Here is a 13,749-nt window from a genome sequence, read left to right as displayed (position 1 = left end):
CTATGGTTGCCTTCCCACCCCAGCCTGTCTTGCTGTAGTTGCCTTCCCACCCCAGCCTTTCTTGCTGTAGTTGCCTTCCCACCCCAGCCTGTCTCGCTGTAGTTGCCTTCCCACCCCAGCCGGTCTCTCTGTAGTTGCCTTCTCACCCCAGCCTGTCTTGCTGTAGGTGCCTTCCCAACCATTGGCCTCGCTGTAGGTGCCTTCCCAACCGTTGGCCTCGCTGTAGGTGCCTTCCCGCCCGTCTGCCTCACGGTAGGTGCCTTCCCGCCCGTCTGCCTCGCGGTAGGTGCCTTCCCGCCCGTCTGCCTCGCGGTAGGTGCCTTCCCGCCCGTCTGCCTCGCGGTAGGTGCCTTCCCGCCCGTCTGCCTCGCGGTAGGTGCCTTCCCGCCCGTCTGCCTCGCGGTAGGTGCCTTCCCGCCCGTCTGCCTCGCGGTAGGTGCCTTCCCGCCCGTCTGCCTCGCGGTAGGTGCCTTCCCGCCCGTCTGCCTCGCGGTAGGTGCCTTCCCGCCCGTCTGCCTCGCGGTAGGTGCCTTCCCGCCCGTCTGCCTCGCGGTAGGTGCCTTCCCGCCCGTCTGCCTCGCGGTAGGTGCCTTCCCGCCCGTCTGCCTCGCGGTAGGTGCCTTCCCGCCCGTCTGCCTCGCGGTAGGTGCCTTCCCGCCCGTCTGGCTGGCCGTAGGTGCCTTCCCGCCCGTCTGGCTGGCCGTAGGTGCCTTCCCGCCCGTCTGGCTGGCCGTAGGTGCCTTCCCGCCCGTCTGGCTGGCCGTAGGTGCCTTCCCGCCCGTCTGGCTGGCCGTAGGTGCCTTCCCGCCCGTCTGGCTGGCCGTAGGTGCCTTCCCGCCCGTCTGGCTGGCCGTAGGTGCCTTCCCGCCCGTCTGGCTGGCCGTAGGTGCCTTCCCGCCCGTCTGGCTGGCCGTAGGTGCCTTCCCGCCCGTCCGTCTGGCTGGCTGGCCGTAGGTGCCTTCCCGCCCGTCCGTCTGGCTGGCTCGCCGTAGGTGCCTTCCCGCCCGCCCGTCTGGCTGGCTCGCCGTAGGTGCCTTCCCGCCCGCCCGTCTGGCTGGCTCGCCGTAGGTGCCTTCCCGCCCGCCCGTCTGGCTGGCTCGCCGTAGGTGCCTTCCCACCCGTCTGGCTGGCTCGCCTGGCCAGTCTCGCTAGTCTCGCTATAGTTGCCTTGCCAGCCTGGCCAGTCTCGCTATAGTTGCCTTGCCAGCCTGGCCAGTCTCGCTATAGTTGCCTTGCCAGCCTGGCCAGTCTCGCTATAGTTGCCTTGCCCAGCCTGGCCAGTCTCGCTATAGTTGCCTCGCCCAGCCTGGCCAGTCTCGCTATAGTTGCCTCGCCCAGCCTGGCCAGTCTCGCTATAGTTGCCTCGCCCAGCCTGGCCAGTCTCGCTATAGTTGCCTCGCCCAGCCTGGCCAGTCTCGCTATAGTTGCCTCGCCCAGCCTGGCCCGTCTCGCTACAGTTGCCTCGCCAGCCTGGCCCGTCTCGCTACAGTTGCCTCGCCAGCCTGGCCCGTCTCGCTACAGTTGCCTGGCCCGTCTCGCTACAGTTACCTCGCCAGCCTTGCCCGTCTCGCTACAGTTGCCTCGCCAGCCTGGCCCGTCTCGCTACAGTTGCCTCGCCAGCCTGGCCCGTCTCGCTACAGTTGCCTCGCCAGCCTGGCCCGTCTCGCTACAGTTGCCTCGCCAGCCTGGCCCGTCTCGCTACAGTTGCCTCGCCAGCCTGGCCCGTCTCGCTACAGTTGCCTCGCCAGCCTGGCCCGTCTCGCTACAGTTGCCTCGCCAGCCTGGCCCGTCTCGCTACAGTTGCCTCGCCAGCCTGGCCCGTCTCGCTATAGTTGCCTCGCCAGCCTGGCCCGTCTCGCTATAGTTGCCTCGCCAGCCACTTGCACATAAAGGCTTTGGCTCGGTGCCATCGATCGAGAGGAAACACCCAGGTGCATCTTTGGGAACACTTCTTGCAATATGTGTTTACTAAAAATGCACATCTGACTGGTTTGACATGTAAAATGAGTAGAAAGAGTAGGCACTCAGAAGAAATGGCCATAGGAGTGCGACAAGGGCTAACATTCACTTATTAAATCATTCTTGCATCCTCCCACCCTTCTGTCCACAAAATCACACAGTTACAAATCAATAAAGCAATACTTTTTAAAATGTGCCAGACCTATTGGCATTGCGGTCTTCCTGGCCTCGCGTCCTACAGTAGGTAGGTGGAGCAGAGGCCAAGCAGTGGTTAGGTATTGAAACCCTCTAAGTGACGTTTGACGTGAAGCATTCTGGGTCGTATGAGTCTGGGCAGGAAAGGTCCAGAAAGAGGGTGGTAGGAGAAGCACTTCATTCACACATAAAATAGTGGTGTGTCATTATTATTTATTTATTTATTTATTTTGTAGAGACCACTCCCTCATCAAAGTGATAAATGTGGGACAACGGTTCTTGGTAAATAAAATCCAGGATTACATTCAAAGCAAAATAGTCTACTATCTCATGAACATCCACGTCCAGTCACGCACAATCTACCTCTGCCGGCATGGTGAAAGCGAATGCAATCTTATGGGCAGAATTGGTGGGGATTCTGGCCTCTCAGCACGCGGAAAACAGGTATACATTTGAAAGTTATACTAATCGCAATAACTTGTTTATATGTAGTGCTTTGCAACGCATTCCTGCCAATTCTGAACACTGTTTACAACTGTTGATACTGTTGTCAAATTTAATTACATTCTGCAGTTTCCTGATCTTTTGTCTCCTACGTATTTTTGCAAGAAATAGACATTTTTGTGATTAAAAGTTCTCTGTTTGCTTAAGTGTACAAGCTAAAACCTATACAAACCCTGTGAGTTGTTTTATTAGAAATTGGCATATATTTTACTGGAGATACAGGATGGTCACCCTAATAGTCTTAGGTGGGACGTTGGGTAGAGACTTGGATATCTGTCCTAGCTGAGTAGCTAACGGGTGCTAACCTAAGATCCCTTCAAGAATTCCTGTTTTTCCCGTTGGTAATGTAGGCCAAGCCTAAGGCTCTTTCTAGTGAGCTGCTCCTGGGTGCAAGAATCAACAGTTCCAATATCAACAAGATAAAATAATGTAAGGTTCATGCCGATCAATAAAACGTAAATCTATATACATGAACCACCAGAAAGTGGCTCTATCCAATTGATTGAAGGAAACTAGAGGGATGTATGTCGTTACAACGCATGCTTTTTCCACGCATGCCTTTACAACGCAGGTTTTACAACGCAAGTCGTTACAACGACTTGCATTGGGGGCGCTGGATAGTGAATAGTTTAATATACTATTCCAACTCCAGTCCCCGTGGATAGTAGGGAAGGTTTTGGATAGTAAATTAAACTATTCCCTATCCTACAGCGCTCTCCAGCGCAAGTCGTTGTACCGACTTGCGTTGTAATTCCTGCGTTGTTAAGGTACTGCGTGGAAAAAGTTTCATTGTAAAGGACGTTTCCCAACTAGAGTGACATCATTTTAACGTTTTTCAGTATGTTAATGGTGCTATAATTTTTAAATCTGTGACAAGTAGTGCAGTGCTATGGGAAACTATGGCGTGCAGGTTTCCCTTGCAAATACACTTTACCTTTCACGTTCCTAGATGACTGTCTCCTCCAGTCACAGTCACCGACAAGGAATTCGGATAATCTAGTTGAAGGCTCTAGTCAAGAGCTGACCGGACAAACTCTCCCTGTGAGAATTGTGTGCTTTCCAGTAAATTATTTTAATTTTACATTTAAAACGTTTTGTTAAATACTTACTGAGTTCCGTGGTGCATCAGGGAAAAAGTATTAAGAACAATCCAAGACCTAATAATAAACTTGAGAAATGGAAAATAGCAGCCACAAATGGGTTAATGGAGCTAATTTGAAAACCATGCAGGTGTTAACAGGAAATTTACAATACGTAAGGCACATACATTATGTGGGGACATGGATGCAGATGGTGTTGGAATTACATTCTTCATATCAAAATCAATCTGTAAAGGTATTGTTGGGAAGGAATGCATATGGGGAATAAGAAGCCATGGACAGTAGAGGTGACTAGGAGACACTGCAGAATAGTGCATCCTTAGCTCTGTGCAAAACGGCCTTACAACATTGACGGTGAGAGGTGATGGCTGAATAGAAATAGTTTTAGATATTTTCTGAAAACCATGTGGAAGTTGGTTATGAGCAGTTTACGGCAAGGGAATTCTAGATCATGTGAACACAACCTGGGAACTATTGGGTCAGGGTTCAGTGCTTCTGAAATGCTGTCACTGTATATGAGCAAGATTTCTGTCCTGTGATTTGATCGATAACCTGGTATACGGGCAGTTTCTCAGCCAGATAGTGAGGAGATTCAGTATTAAGACTTTTGTTCACCAGCATATGCTACTGAAGATTCATTTGACACTGATGTGGAGCCATTGCATCAAGATCAAGACCAGGCAATTGGTCAAAGCACCTAGTTAAAAGGGCCACGTAAGTCGCCGACAGGCAGCTTTAAAAGGGAGTTCCTCCTTGTGTTAAAGTACATTTCAAGCACGTTTTGAAACAAGCATTGGAAATGCAATAGGTCTCGCAGCATTAGAGTTAGTGCTTTTAGAATTGTTTATGGTTTTTTTTTTTAAATCTTTAGCATTTTTGTTTCCTGTAGGCAATGCTAAAGAATTACAAAGAAAAAAAGCCATAAACAAATCTAAAAGCTCTAACTCAAATGCTCCGAGACCTATTGCACTGTGTGAGGGTGAGGGGTTGAGGGTGAGTGAGGGTGAGTGAGAGTGAGGGTGAGTGAGGGTGAGGGTGGGTGAGGGTGAGTGAGGGTGAGTGAGTGAGGGTGAGTGAGGGGTTGAGGGTGAGTGAGAGTGAGGGTGAGTGAGGGTGAGTGAGAGTGAGGGTGAGTGAGGGTGAGTGAGGGTGAGGGTGAGTGAGGGTGAGTGTGAGTTAGGGCAATGCAATAGGTCTCGCATTAGGAAAGTTTGAGCTATTGGTCTTGTAAATGACAATTTTTTTATTTATGTGTTGTTTTTGAAAATAGCTAAATTATTAGCTTTGTCATTTACAATGCCAATAGTTATAACTTTCGCAAATGTGACACCTATAGAATTTGTAATGCAACATGTTTTGTATTTACGTGACTTAGATGTATTGATATTACAAATAACGATGGCTTTTAATTTTTTTAATAATTAATACTTAAATAAAAGTCATTGTAATTTATAATGGCAATAGCTTAAACTTTTGTAAATAACATTTGTGAAGATTATGTTCAGTGTATTTTATTGTGACGAAAATCCAAGAACATATGTCAAATATTAACATCTTTTTGTTACATTTGTAATAAAGCTTGAAACATTGAGATAACATATTTGAACCAGTTGTTGTTGAATGGTTGAACAGATTGATGCTGTGGTGGAGCTCAGTGATGTTGTGGTGCCACAGAGTGATGCTGTGTTGGTGCTGAGTGATGCTGTATGCTATGCTATGTTTTGTTTTGCTATCCTATGTTTTGTTTTGTTATGCTATGCTATGCTGTTTTGTTATTCTATGCTATGTTTTGTTATGCTATGCTATGTTTTGCTATGCTATGTTTTGCTATGCTATGCTATGTTATGCTATGCTATGTTTTGTTATGCAATGCTATGCTTTGTTATGCTATGCTATGTTTTGCTCTGCTATGCTATGTTTTGTTGTGTTGGTATGCTATGCTGTGTTTTGCTATGCTATTATGTTTTGTTATGTTTTGTTCAGCCATGCTATGTTTTGTTTTGTTAAGCTATGCTGTTTTGTTGTGTTTTGTTATGCTATGTTTTGTTATGTTATGCTATGTTTTGTTATGCTATGCTATGTTTTGTTTTGCTATCCGAAGCTTTGTTTTGTTATGCTATGCTATGTTTAGTTTTGCTATCCTATGCTTTGTTTTGTTACGCTATGCTATGTTTTGTTATGCTATGTTTTGTTGTGTTTTGCTAGGCTATGCTTTGTTATGCTATGCTATGTTTTGTTATGCTATGCTATCTATGCTTTGTTGTGTTTTATGATGCTATGCTTTGTTTTGTTATGCTATGCTTTGTTATGCTATGCTTTGTTATGCTATGTTTTGTTATGCTATGCTATCTATGCTTTGTTGTGTTTTATGATGCTATGCTTTGTTTTGTTATGCTATGTTTTGTTATGCTATGCTATGTTTTGCTGTGTTTGGTATGCTATGCTGTGTTTTGCTATGCTATTATATGTTTTGTTATGTTTTGTTAAGCCATGCTATGTTTTGTTGTGTTTTGTTATGCTATGCTATGTTTTGTTGTGTTTTGCTAGGCTATGCTTTGTTATGAGATGTTTTGTTATGCTATGCTTTGTTATGCTCTGCTTTGTTTTGGTATGCTATGCTTTGTTATGCTATGTTTTGTTATGCTATGTTTTGTTATGCTATGTTTTGTTATGCTATTCTAAGCTTTGTTTTGTTATGCTATGCTGTGTTTTGTTATGCTATGCTATGCTTTGTTGTGTTTTGTTATGCTATGCTATGTTTTGTTATGTATGCTATGGTTTGTTGTGTTTTTCTATGTTTTGTTTTGCTATGTTTTGTTTTGCTATGTTTTGTTATGCTATGCTTTGTTATGGTATGCTTTGTTATGCTATGCTTTGTTGTGTTTTGCTATGTTTTGTTTTGCTATGCTATGCTTTGTTATACTATTCTATGTTTTGTTTTGCTATGCTTTGTTTTGTTATGCTATGTTTTGTTATGCTATGGTATGTTGTGTTGTGTTTTGTTATGCTATGCTTTGTTATGCTATGCTATGTTTTCCTATCATATGCTTTGTTTTGTTATGCTATGCTATGTTTTGTTATGCTATGCTGGTGAGGGTGAGTGAGGGTGGGTGAGTGAGGGTGGGTGAGTGAGGGTGGGTGAGGGTGGGTGGGTGAGTGAGTGAGGGTGAGTGTTAGAGCAAGGGTGAGGGTGAAAGGGTTGTGAGTTTGTGTATCCTATGCTTTTTTTGCTATACCATGCTATGTTTTGTTATGCTATGCTGATGAGGGTGTATGAGGGTGAGTGAGTGAGGGTGAGAGGGTGAGTGAGGGTGTGTGAGGGGGTGTGAGGGTGAGGGCGCCATGGGGCCAAACGGGGAACGCTGTGATTTGCAAACCTAGACCTAATAGCAAATGTTCACATTAAGTATACATTGAGTGGCAGACAACATCCATCGTACTCTAAGCCTTGCTAGTTTGCTTGGCAGCCTCTAGCAGATACATCTAAACACTTGTAGTAGGGAGGCTCAGCTCTTCCCTCCCCACAGTCACCGTGTGTGGGCAGGCGAGCCATTCCAGGTGCTCTTCAAACAGCTATAACATTGCTATCGTCTTCAATGAGCACGATTACTCAATGTCCTCACAGAACAACAAAGCCCCTAACAGGAAAGGTCTACACCACGGAAGAAATAAGTAATATTGCCTTAAGTAAAACAAAAACTAGCCATTGACTAGCAGTAGGAAATGCGAAGGAATCCGGCGCGTGACTTCTATGTGCAGTGTTTGCTAACAGAGCACGGCAGAGGCAGGGGCAAGCGAAAACTCCATTTCCTATTCTAAAACAAGTTTTCGTGTCAGGAAAAATAAACCGAGAACACAATGCGTTCTTCCCCGTGGAGGAGTTAAAATATTTCACTGCACCACTTGGAGTTACATACGCATTATATAGATCCATGTATGCACTTACCGGTCTCAGAGGAGCCTCTCTCAAACGTGAATGCAAAGAACGCTGGGAGAAGCAGTGTGAGAACAGTGGGCCCTTACATGAAAAAAAATTTGCAAACATTTCTTTTTAAAAAATTTACACCTTTAATTAACAAAATATGGGTTTAGGAAAATAAAAAGTCAAGAAAAGGCGGGTTTAGTATAATAGGGCTGCCTTAAGACGAACGTCACGGATGCATTGTTTGTGTCCATTAGTACGTGGCTCAGAATGGGCCCAGAGAGCTGCTCTGTGTGTACTCTCCCATCTGATCTTCATTAACTGTGGTAAACACTGTAGTGAGGTCAACCCTTCCCCTACCCACACAAAACGAGGCACTACAAGCTGCAGAGCCTGCAGCCTGTCCTTGGCATGTTTCAGAGAGAGACATACATGACGCCAGGAGAACCAGCACGGAGTGGCATTGGGCCCCAAACCTGAAGAGCTCCAAATATTCCCACGCTATCTTACTCTCTTGAAGGGGAACAAATGGCAGAAAGAGGGCCCTGGGGCCCCGCAGAACAGGAAGCACACAATCCAGGCATCGGGCACCTTCTGGGGATATGTAAATGGATTATGCAAAGGCACGGGATGACTTCCTCTCAAACGGGCAATTGATTAGCACGTCCACTCTAATCTGCAGCACCGAGGCCAGTCCCAAACACAGCGCAGCGGCGGCTGCATTTCAGACAAACATCATTATTTTTAATGCGCACACTGGTAAAAACTGCATGGGACAAAGTGAACAGCAGAAAGAGCATCAGATGAGAAAACCTGCCCGCAAACTAAAACTATGCCGTGCACTTTTAGCCAACGCACTTAAAATGCATGAAGGCAACTCTTCTGAAACAAGCTGGAGGAGCGGCGGCAGTTCAGCCGAACTACATAAAATGTGCTTCTGTCATACCAGAGAGTGCTCGGAGTCTAAACAGGCCGGGGCAGGAATTCCTGGAGTCAAATAATTTGAATGTTTACAGCGTGACAGAAAAGAGCTGCATGCGCCATTGTTGACTGGCCGCCGTGTTAAAAGTGAAAGCGGGTGCCGCGCTGAAACCTAAGCGGGGCCCGGGATAGGGAGGGGGCGGGCGCCCTTGTTGACTGCTATTAATGTAAAAGGGTGCATTTTCGTAGGTCTGCGCGTAATTTAAATTAAAAAAATAACCAACAGGCAAGCATAGGGTCAGATTGACAACATGCAATATTATCAAGTGTCAGAAAGACAGCTATTTCAAAAGAAAGAAAACAAGCTGGGAGGGGGGCGGGGGGATGACTTCCTCTCAAACGGGCAATTGATTAGCACGTCCACTCTAATCTGCAGCACCGAGGCCAGTCCCAAACACAGCGCAGCGGCGGCTGCATTTCAGACAAACATCATTATTTTTAATGCGCACACTGGTAAAAACTGCATGGGACAAAGTGAACAGCAGAAAGAGCATCAGATGAGAAAACCTGCCCGCAAACTAAAACTATGCCGTGCACTTTTAGCCAACGCACTTAAAATGCATGAAGGCAACTCTTCTGAAACAAGCTGGAGGAGCGGCGGCAGTTCAGCCGAACTACATAAAATGTGCTTCTGTCATACCAGAGAGTGCTCGGAGTCTAAACAGGCCGGGGCAGGAATTCCTGGAGTCAAATAATTTGAATGTTTACAGCGTGACAGAAAAGAGCTGCATGCGCCATTGTTGACTGGCCGCCGTGTTAAAAGTGAAAGCGGGTGCCGCGCTGAAACCTAAGCGGCGCCCGGGATAGGGAGGGGGCGGGCGCCCTTGTTGACTGCTATTAATGTAAAAGGGTGCATTTTCGTAGGTCTGCGCGTAATTTAAATTAAAAAAATAACCAACAGGCAAGCATAGGGTCAGATTGACAACATGCAATATTATCAAGTGTCAGAAAGACAGCTATTTCAAAAGAAAGAAAACAAGCTGGGAGGGGGGCGGGGGGAACGTCGAGGGCAGGCAGGATGACTCAGGGGAGGGGGCGGAGCGGGGCAGAGCGGCATGTGGGTGTGAAGAAGCCGGGCCTTTGAAGTGAAGCTAAGCTTCACTTCAAAGGTGTCGGAGGAATGCGGGCGGCTGTGCACGCGCTTTTAAGCTCAATGCACATGCGCATTGAGCTTAAAAGTCAAGGGCACTGCAAGGAATCGCCACGATTCCTTGCAAGTTAGATAAAGAGTCGATGAGCCCCTATAGTCTCGCTTGCTCGATGCGCATGCGCATCGACAGGCGAGACCTAAAAAATGAAGGGCTTCGAATACGTGCGCACACATACCTGAATCTGGATACCGTACAATGGAGGGAAGACCTATTGATGTCCATGTCACTGCTTCAGAACCTGGGGTTCATACCCGATGCATCGACATTGAAGTTCGAACCTTTTTAAAATATCATTTTCTTGGGATTAGCCATAGGCACAGTAGAGGGGACGTTGAAACTTCCCCAGGGAAAACAATTACGCTTTTTGTGAAGGAGCATCAGAATCGGAGCATTCTGAGGCATCTATCCAGAATTGTGGGACTTCTGGCATTGTCTCTCCAGGTGATTTTTCCCAGGTCCGCTACACTAATGATCACTGCAGAGACTGAAAGCCACCCAGTTGACGAAAGGACTAACCTACGCGGCAGAGATGCAACTCACAATAATAGCCAGGAAGGAACTTCAATGGTAGTTGAACCATATGGAGGCCTGGAATGGCAGAGCATTAATCTGATCTATACCAGAGTAGCCCAATGTAGGAAAGTTACCGCAGGGCAGGTGGCCCATGGTCGAAGCAGGAGAGGCACTTGCACATCAGCTGCCTGGAACTGTTAGCAATTGAAAAGTCTGAATAGAGTCAAGGTCGTATGCTCTATAATATTGAAGATGGACAACAAATCCCCAGTTCAGTCAGTCAGTCAGTCAGTCAAAAGCAATGTTTATTTAGACCTTAGTCTTTAAACTGCAATACCCAACAATATGAACATTAAAACAGATAAATACATATTCAATAACACACAATAAGAAAAAACAAATTAATCAATACATTCTTTTTCGTAGATTTGCTTTTTGATGACCAAATTCAATCTGGGGCTCACCGAGCAGATACAAAAACATACTTGCACTTTAAAATTCTACCCTGATGGGACCGAGAAAGTAAAATTTAATTCATATTACGTTAACATTTATAAATACTCCTCATAAAACCACTAAAATCCAGTACAATTCTAAAACTATTACAATCTTTTGCTAAGAGCTTTTTACAGACTTCATATAATTTCCAATTGCAATAGCAACCTCGAGGTTAGGCATTTCTGTGAGTAAATCAATCGCCTGAGTATGAGACCTTATTTCATATTTTACAAAAACAGGTCTCAAATGCAATTTACGCTGTGGTATAAGCGCCATCCTATCTAACAAAATATGCAGCATATCACCCTTATTGCCTAGAAAGCATTTACAATTCCCATCCGGGTGGAGCCTAATGACCTTCTCCCTCTGATTTGACAGCCAGGGATTAATGCCTATCCTTTCTCTTAAAATTTCACATCTAAGCCACTTATTCGGAAGGGTGTCCAAGTAAGGGTACCAAGACTAGTGTTGCCAGGCTGCGGTCATAAATTGAACTGATGATTTCCCGCTCAAATAGCCTTGATCAATTGTTCTAGACAACTCAAGGCCTTGAGTCCTGAGCTCCTTCTTGGAAAATTCAGCCTGGAGTGACTGTTTGCAGAGTCTCACCTGTAAGTTCTCTGCAACCGTAAACAATTTCATTCTGATCTCCTTGGCCCATTTTAAATCACTTGATTCGATCTCCTTCCTAAACCAGAGGGAGACCTTCTGCACCCCCGGGTCCTGTCGACTCCACAGCCTTAATACATTTATTTGGGCCTGTACGCTCAATGATGTTGTACCTAACTCTAATCTGATTGCCTGAACCATTGCTGAGCTGAGAAGCGAGAGTAAGGATTTCAGGCATTTACCCTCCTCAGCGTCCCAATTAACTTTGCCGCCAAGATAGAGTACTTCTGAGCCATACAGGACTTGAGGAGGGATCATTGCATTGAACGCCTGTATCACAGGTCTATGTGACATGTCACCATACTCACTATTACATTTTTTTAGCCCACACACTGAGATGTAAGTCTTTGCTTTCTGGGCTGTCAAATGAGCCGGCCACTTTAATGAGTTTTCAAACCAGACTCCAAGGTATCTATATTCTTTTACTACCTCCAATTTTAAGGGCCTAGATACCAACTAAAACCTAAATCTCTTTTCCCAAAACACAAGATTTTAGTTCTATCCACATTTACAGTTAGGGACTTTGACACACAGTATTCTTGGAAGACATTTAATTTCCTTTGAAGGCCCATCGCTGTCTGATCAAAAATCACCAAGTCATCTGCATAAAGCAGACATGATAATTTTAATCCATTCATTTTTGGGCTGGCACTTCTATCAATCTCTAAGGCCTTTGGAAGATCAGCGAGGAAAATGGCAAACAAGAGAGGGGCCAGCACACAGCCTCGTCTAAGACCATTTCCAATTTGTATTTTAGGAGTCAAGGACCCTTCCTTGTCCGTAATAACCTTTGCCCAGTTCTCAGTATGTAGCTCTTTTATTAAAGCAAAGAACACTTCTGGGATTTTATACTTTCTTAGGGTTTCCCACAGGCAATTCCGGTCCACTAGGTCAAAAGTCGCACGGAAGTCAACAAAGCAGCAATACAGCTTCCCATTTTTATCAATTGACTTCCGTGCGACGGCCCACAAAGCAAAACAATGATCATTTGTCTTTGAACCCACCTTGCTCTATAGGCACGATTGCACAGTCCTCGACCCACTCTTTTAATCTTCCTAAAATTCTCTTCGTAAACACTTTCTCCCCGATATCTAAAAGATTAATCAATCTGTAATTTTTAGGGGCATCAATGTCACCCATCTTATGCACCGGTCGGATGACTGCCCCCTCCAATTTCTCGGTATTTTCCCCAGCTCTAAAATCCGTACAAACATATGAGATAAGAATTCTGCCCACCATTGTGGCTGAGTTTTCAATATCATTGCAGGCAGATTATCGGGCCGGCCGCCCTAGTCAGGTTTAAGCTTCCTATTGTTTTACTAACATTTGTTACTGAAAAGTCTGCTTTTAAGTCTCCTACCAGATCTATCCAATTCATAGGCTCGTCTATAACTGCGTCATTTCTGGGACTATATAATTCCCTTAGATACTCAGCCCATACAGCCTCTCCCACAACACAGTTCATTGCCCCCATCGTATGCCCAGCCGCTCCCTTCATTAATTGCCAAAACTGGTGACAATTTTTTGATTCAATAGCATCCAGGAGATTTGCCCAACATGTTTCTTTATATGCTCTTTTTGAATCAGTAATTAACCTTTTATATTCCCTTTTCAGATTTAACAGGTTTAACGATCCAGGCCAATTATAGTTGACTTTTAGGTTACGTTCTTCTTTCCTTATTTCCCTCTTCTTTGCTAGACATACAGCTGAAAACCATTTTGTTTGACTAGCCAGCGGATTTTGTTGATTTGTTACACCTACTTTGGCTTTTTCTTTTAATTCCACTTGGAGACAGTGCACCACCTGACAGATTTTTCTCTCAAACCAATCCAGTTTATGCCCTCGGGGGCTCTCCAAGACTAACCTCTGTTGCAATTTTAGCACCTTTTCTATGTACTCATCCGTTAATCTGGTGGTAGCCCGTCTCGGGTACTCTACATTTTGAGCGATTACATTCCGACGCTTAGACAACACCACATACTGAATCTCAAACTAGAGTAAATTATGGTCACTATTGTCCATTTGAGAAACCATAAAACCCTTCATTAAGGCAAAGTTCCAGGCATGCGTAAAAACATAATCAATTGGGAAATTTAGGGCACCTATCTTAAATGATTTCTTTGCAGGGCAGTCCTTTTCTGACCTACCGTTTAAACAAAATAGACCCTTTGTGGCTAGATAGTTTACTAGACTTCGATCTTGCTGTGAAGAGACACAATCTGTGAAGGTTGCCATGCTTATATCATAGGCTTCCAA

The 13,749-nt window shown here is 45.3% G+C and overlaps 1 protein-coding gene across 8 annotated transcripts in view; it reads left to right on the top strand.

The window, feature by feature from the left end:
* LOC144755520 (6-phosphofructo-2-kinase/fructose-2,6-bisphosphatase 2-like) overlaps nucleotides 1-13,749 on the top strand; it is a 342,874-nt gene that overhangs the window by 110,063 nt on the left and 219,062 nt on the right. For all 8 annotated transcript variants that reach the window (XM_078644531.1, XM_078644530.1, XM_078644528.1 and 5 more), the window contains exon 9: nucleotides 2,391-2,598. In XM_078644531.1, the coding sequence (XP_078500657.1) occupies nucleotides 2,391-2,598 (208 nt within the window). The remainder of the gene's footprint in view (nucleotides 1-2,390; nucleotides 2,599-13,749) is intronic.

The sequence above is a fragment of the Lissotriton helveticus genome, chromosome 5_1, assembly GCF_964261635.1.
Source record: "Lissotriton helveticus chromosome 5_1, aLisHel1.1, whole genome shotgun sequence".
NCBI lineage: Eukaryota > Metazoa > Chordata > Amphibia > Caudata > Salamandridae > Lissotriton > Lissotriton helveticus.
Note: the sequence above shows the minus strand (reverse complement) of the source record. Positions and strands in the feature narration are given on the sequence as shown.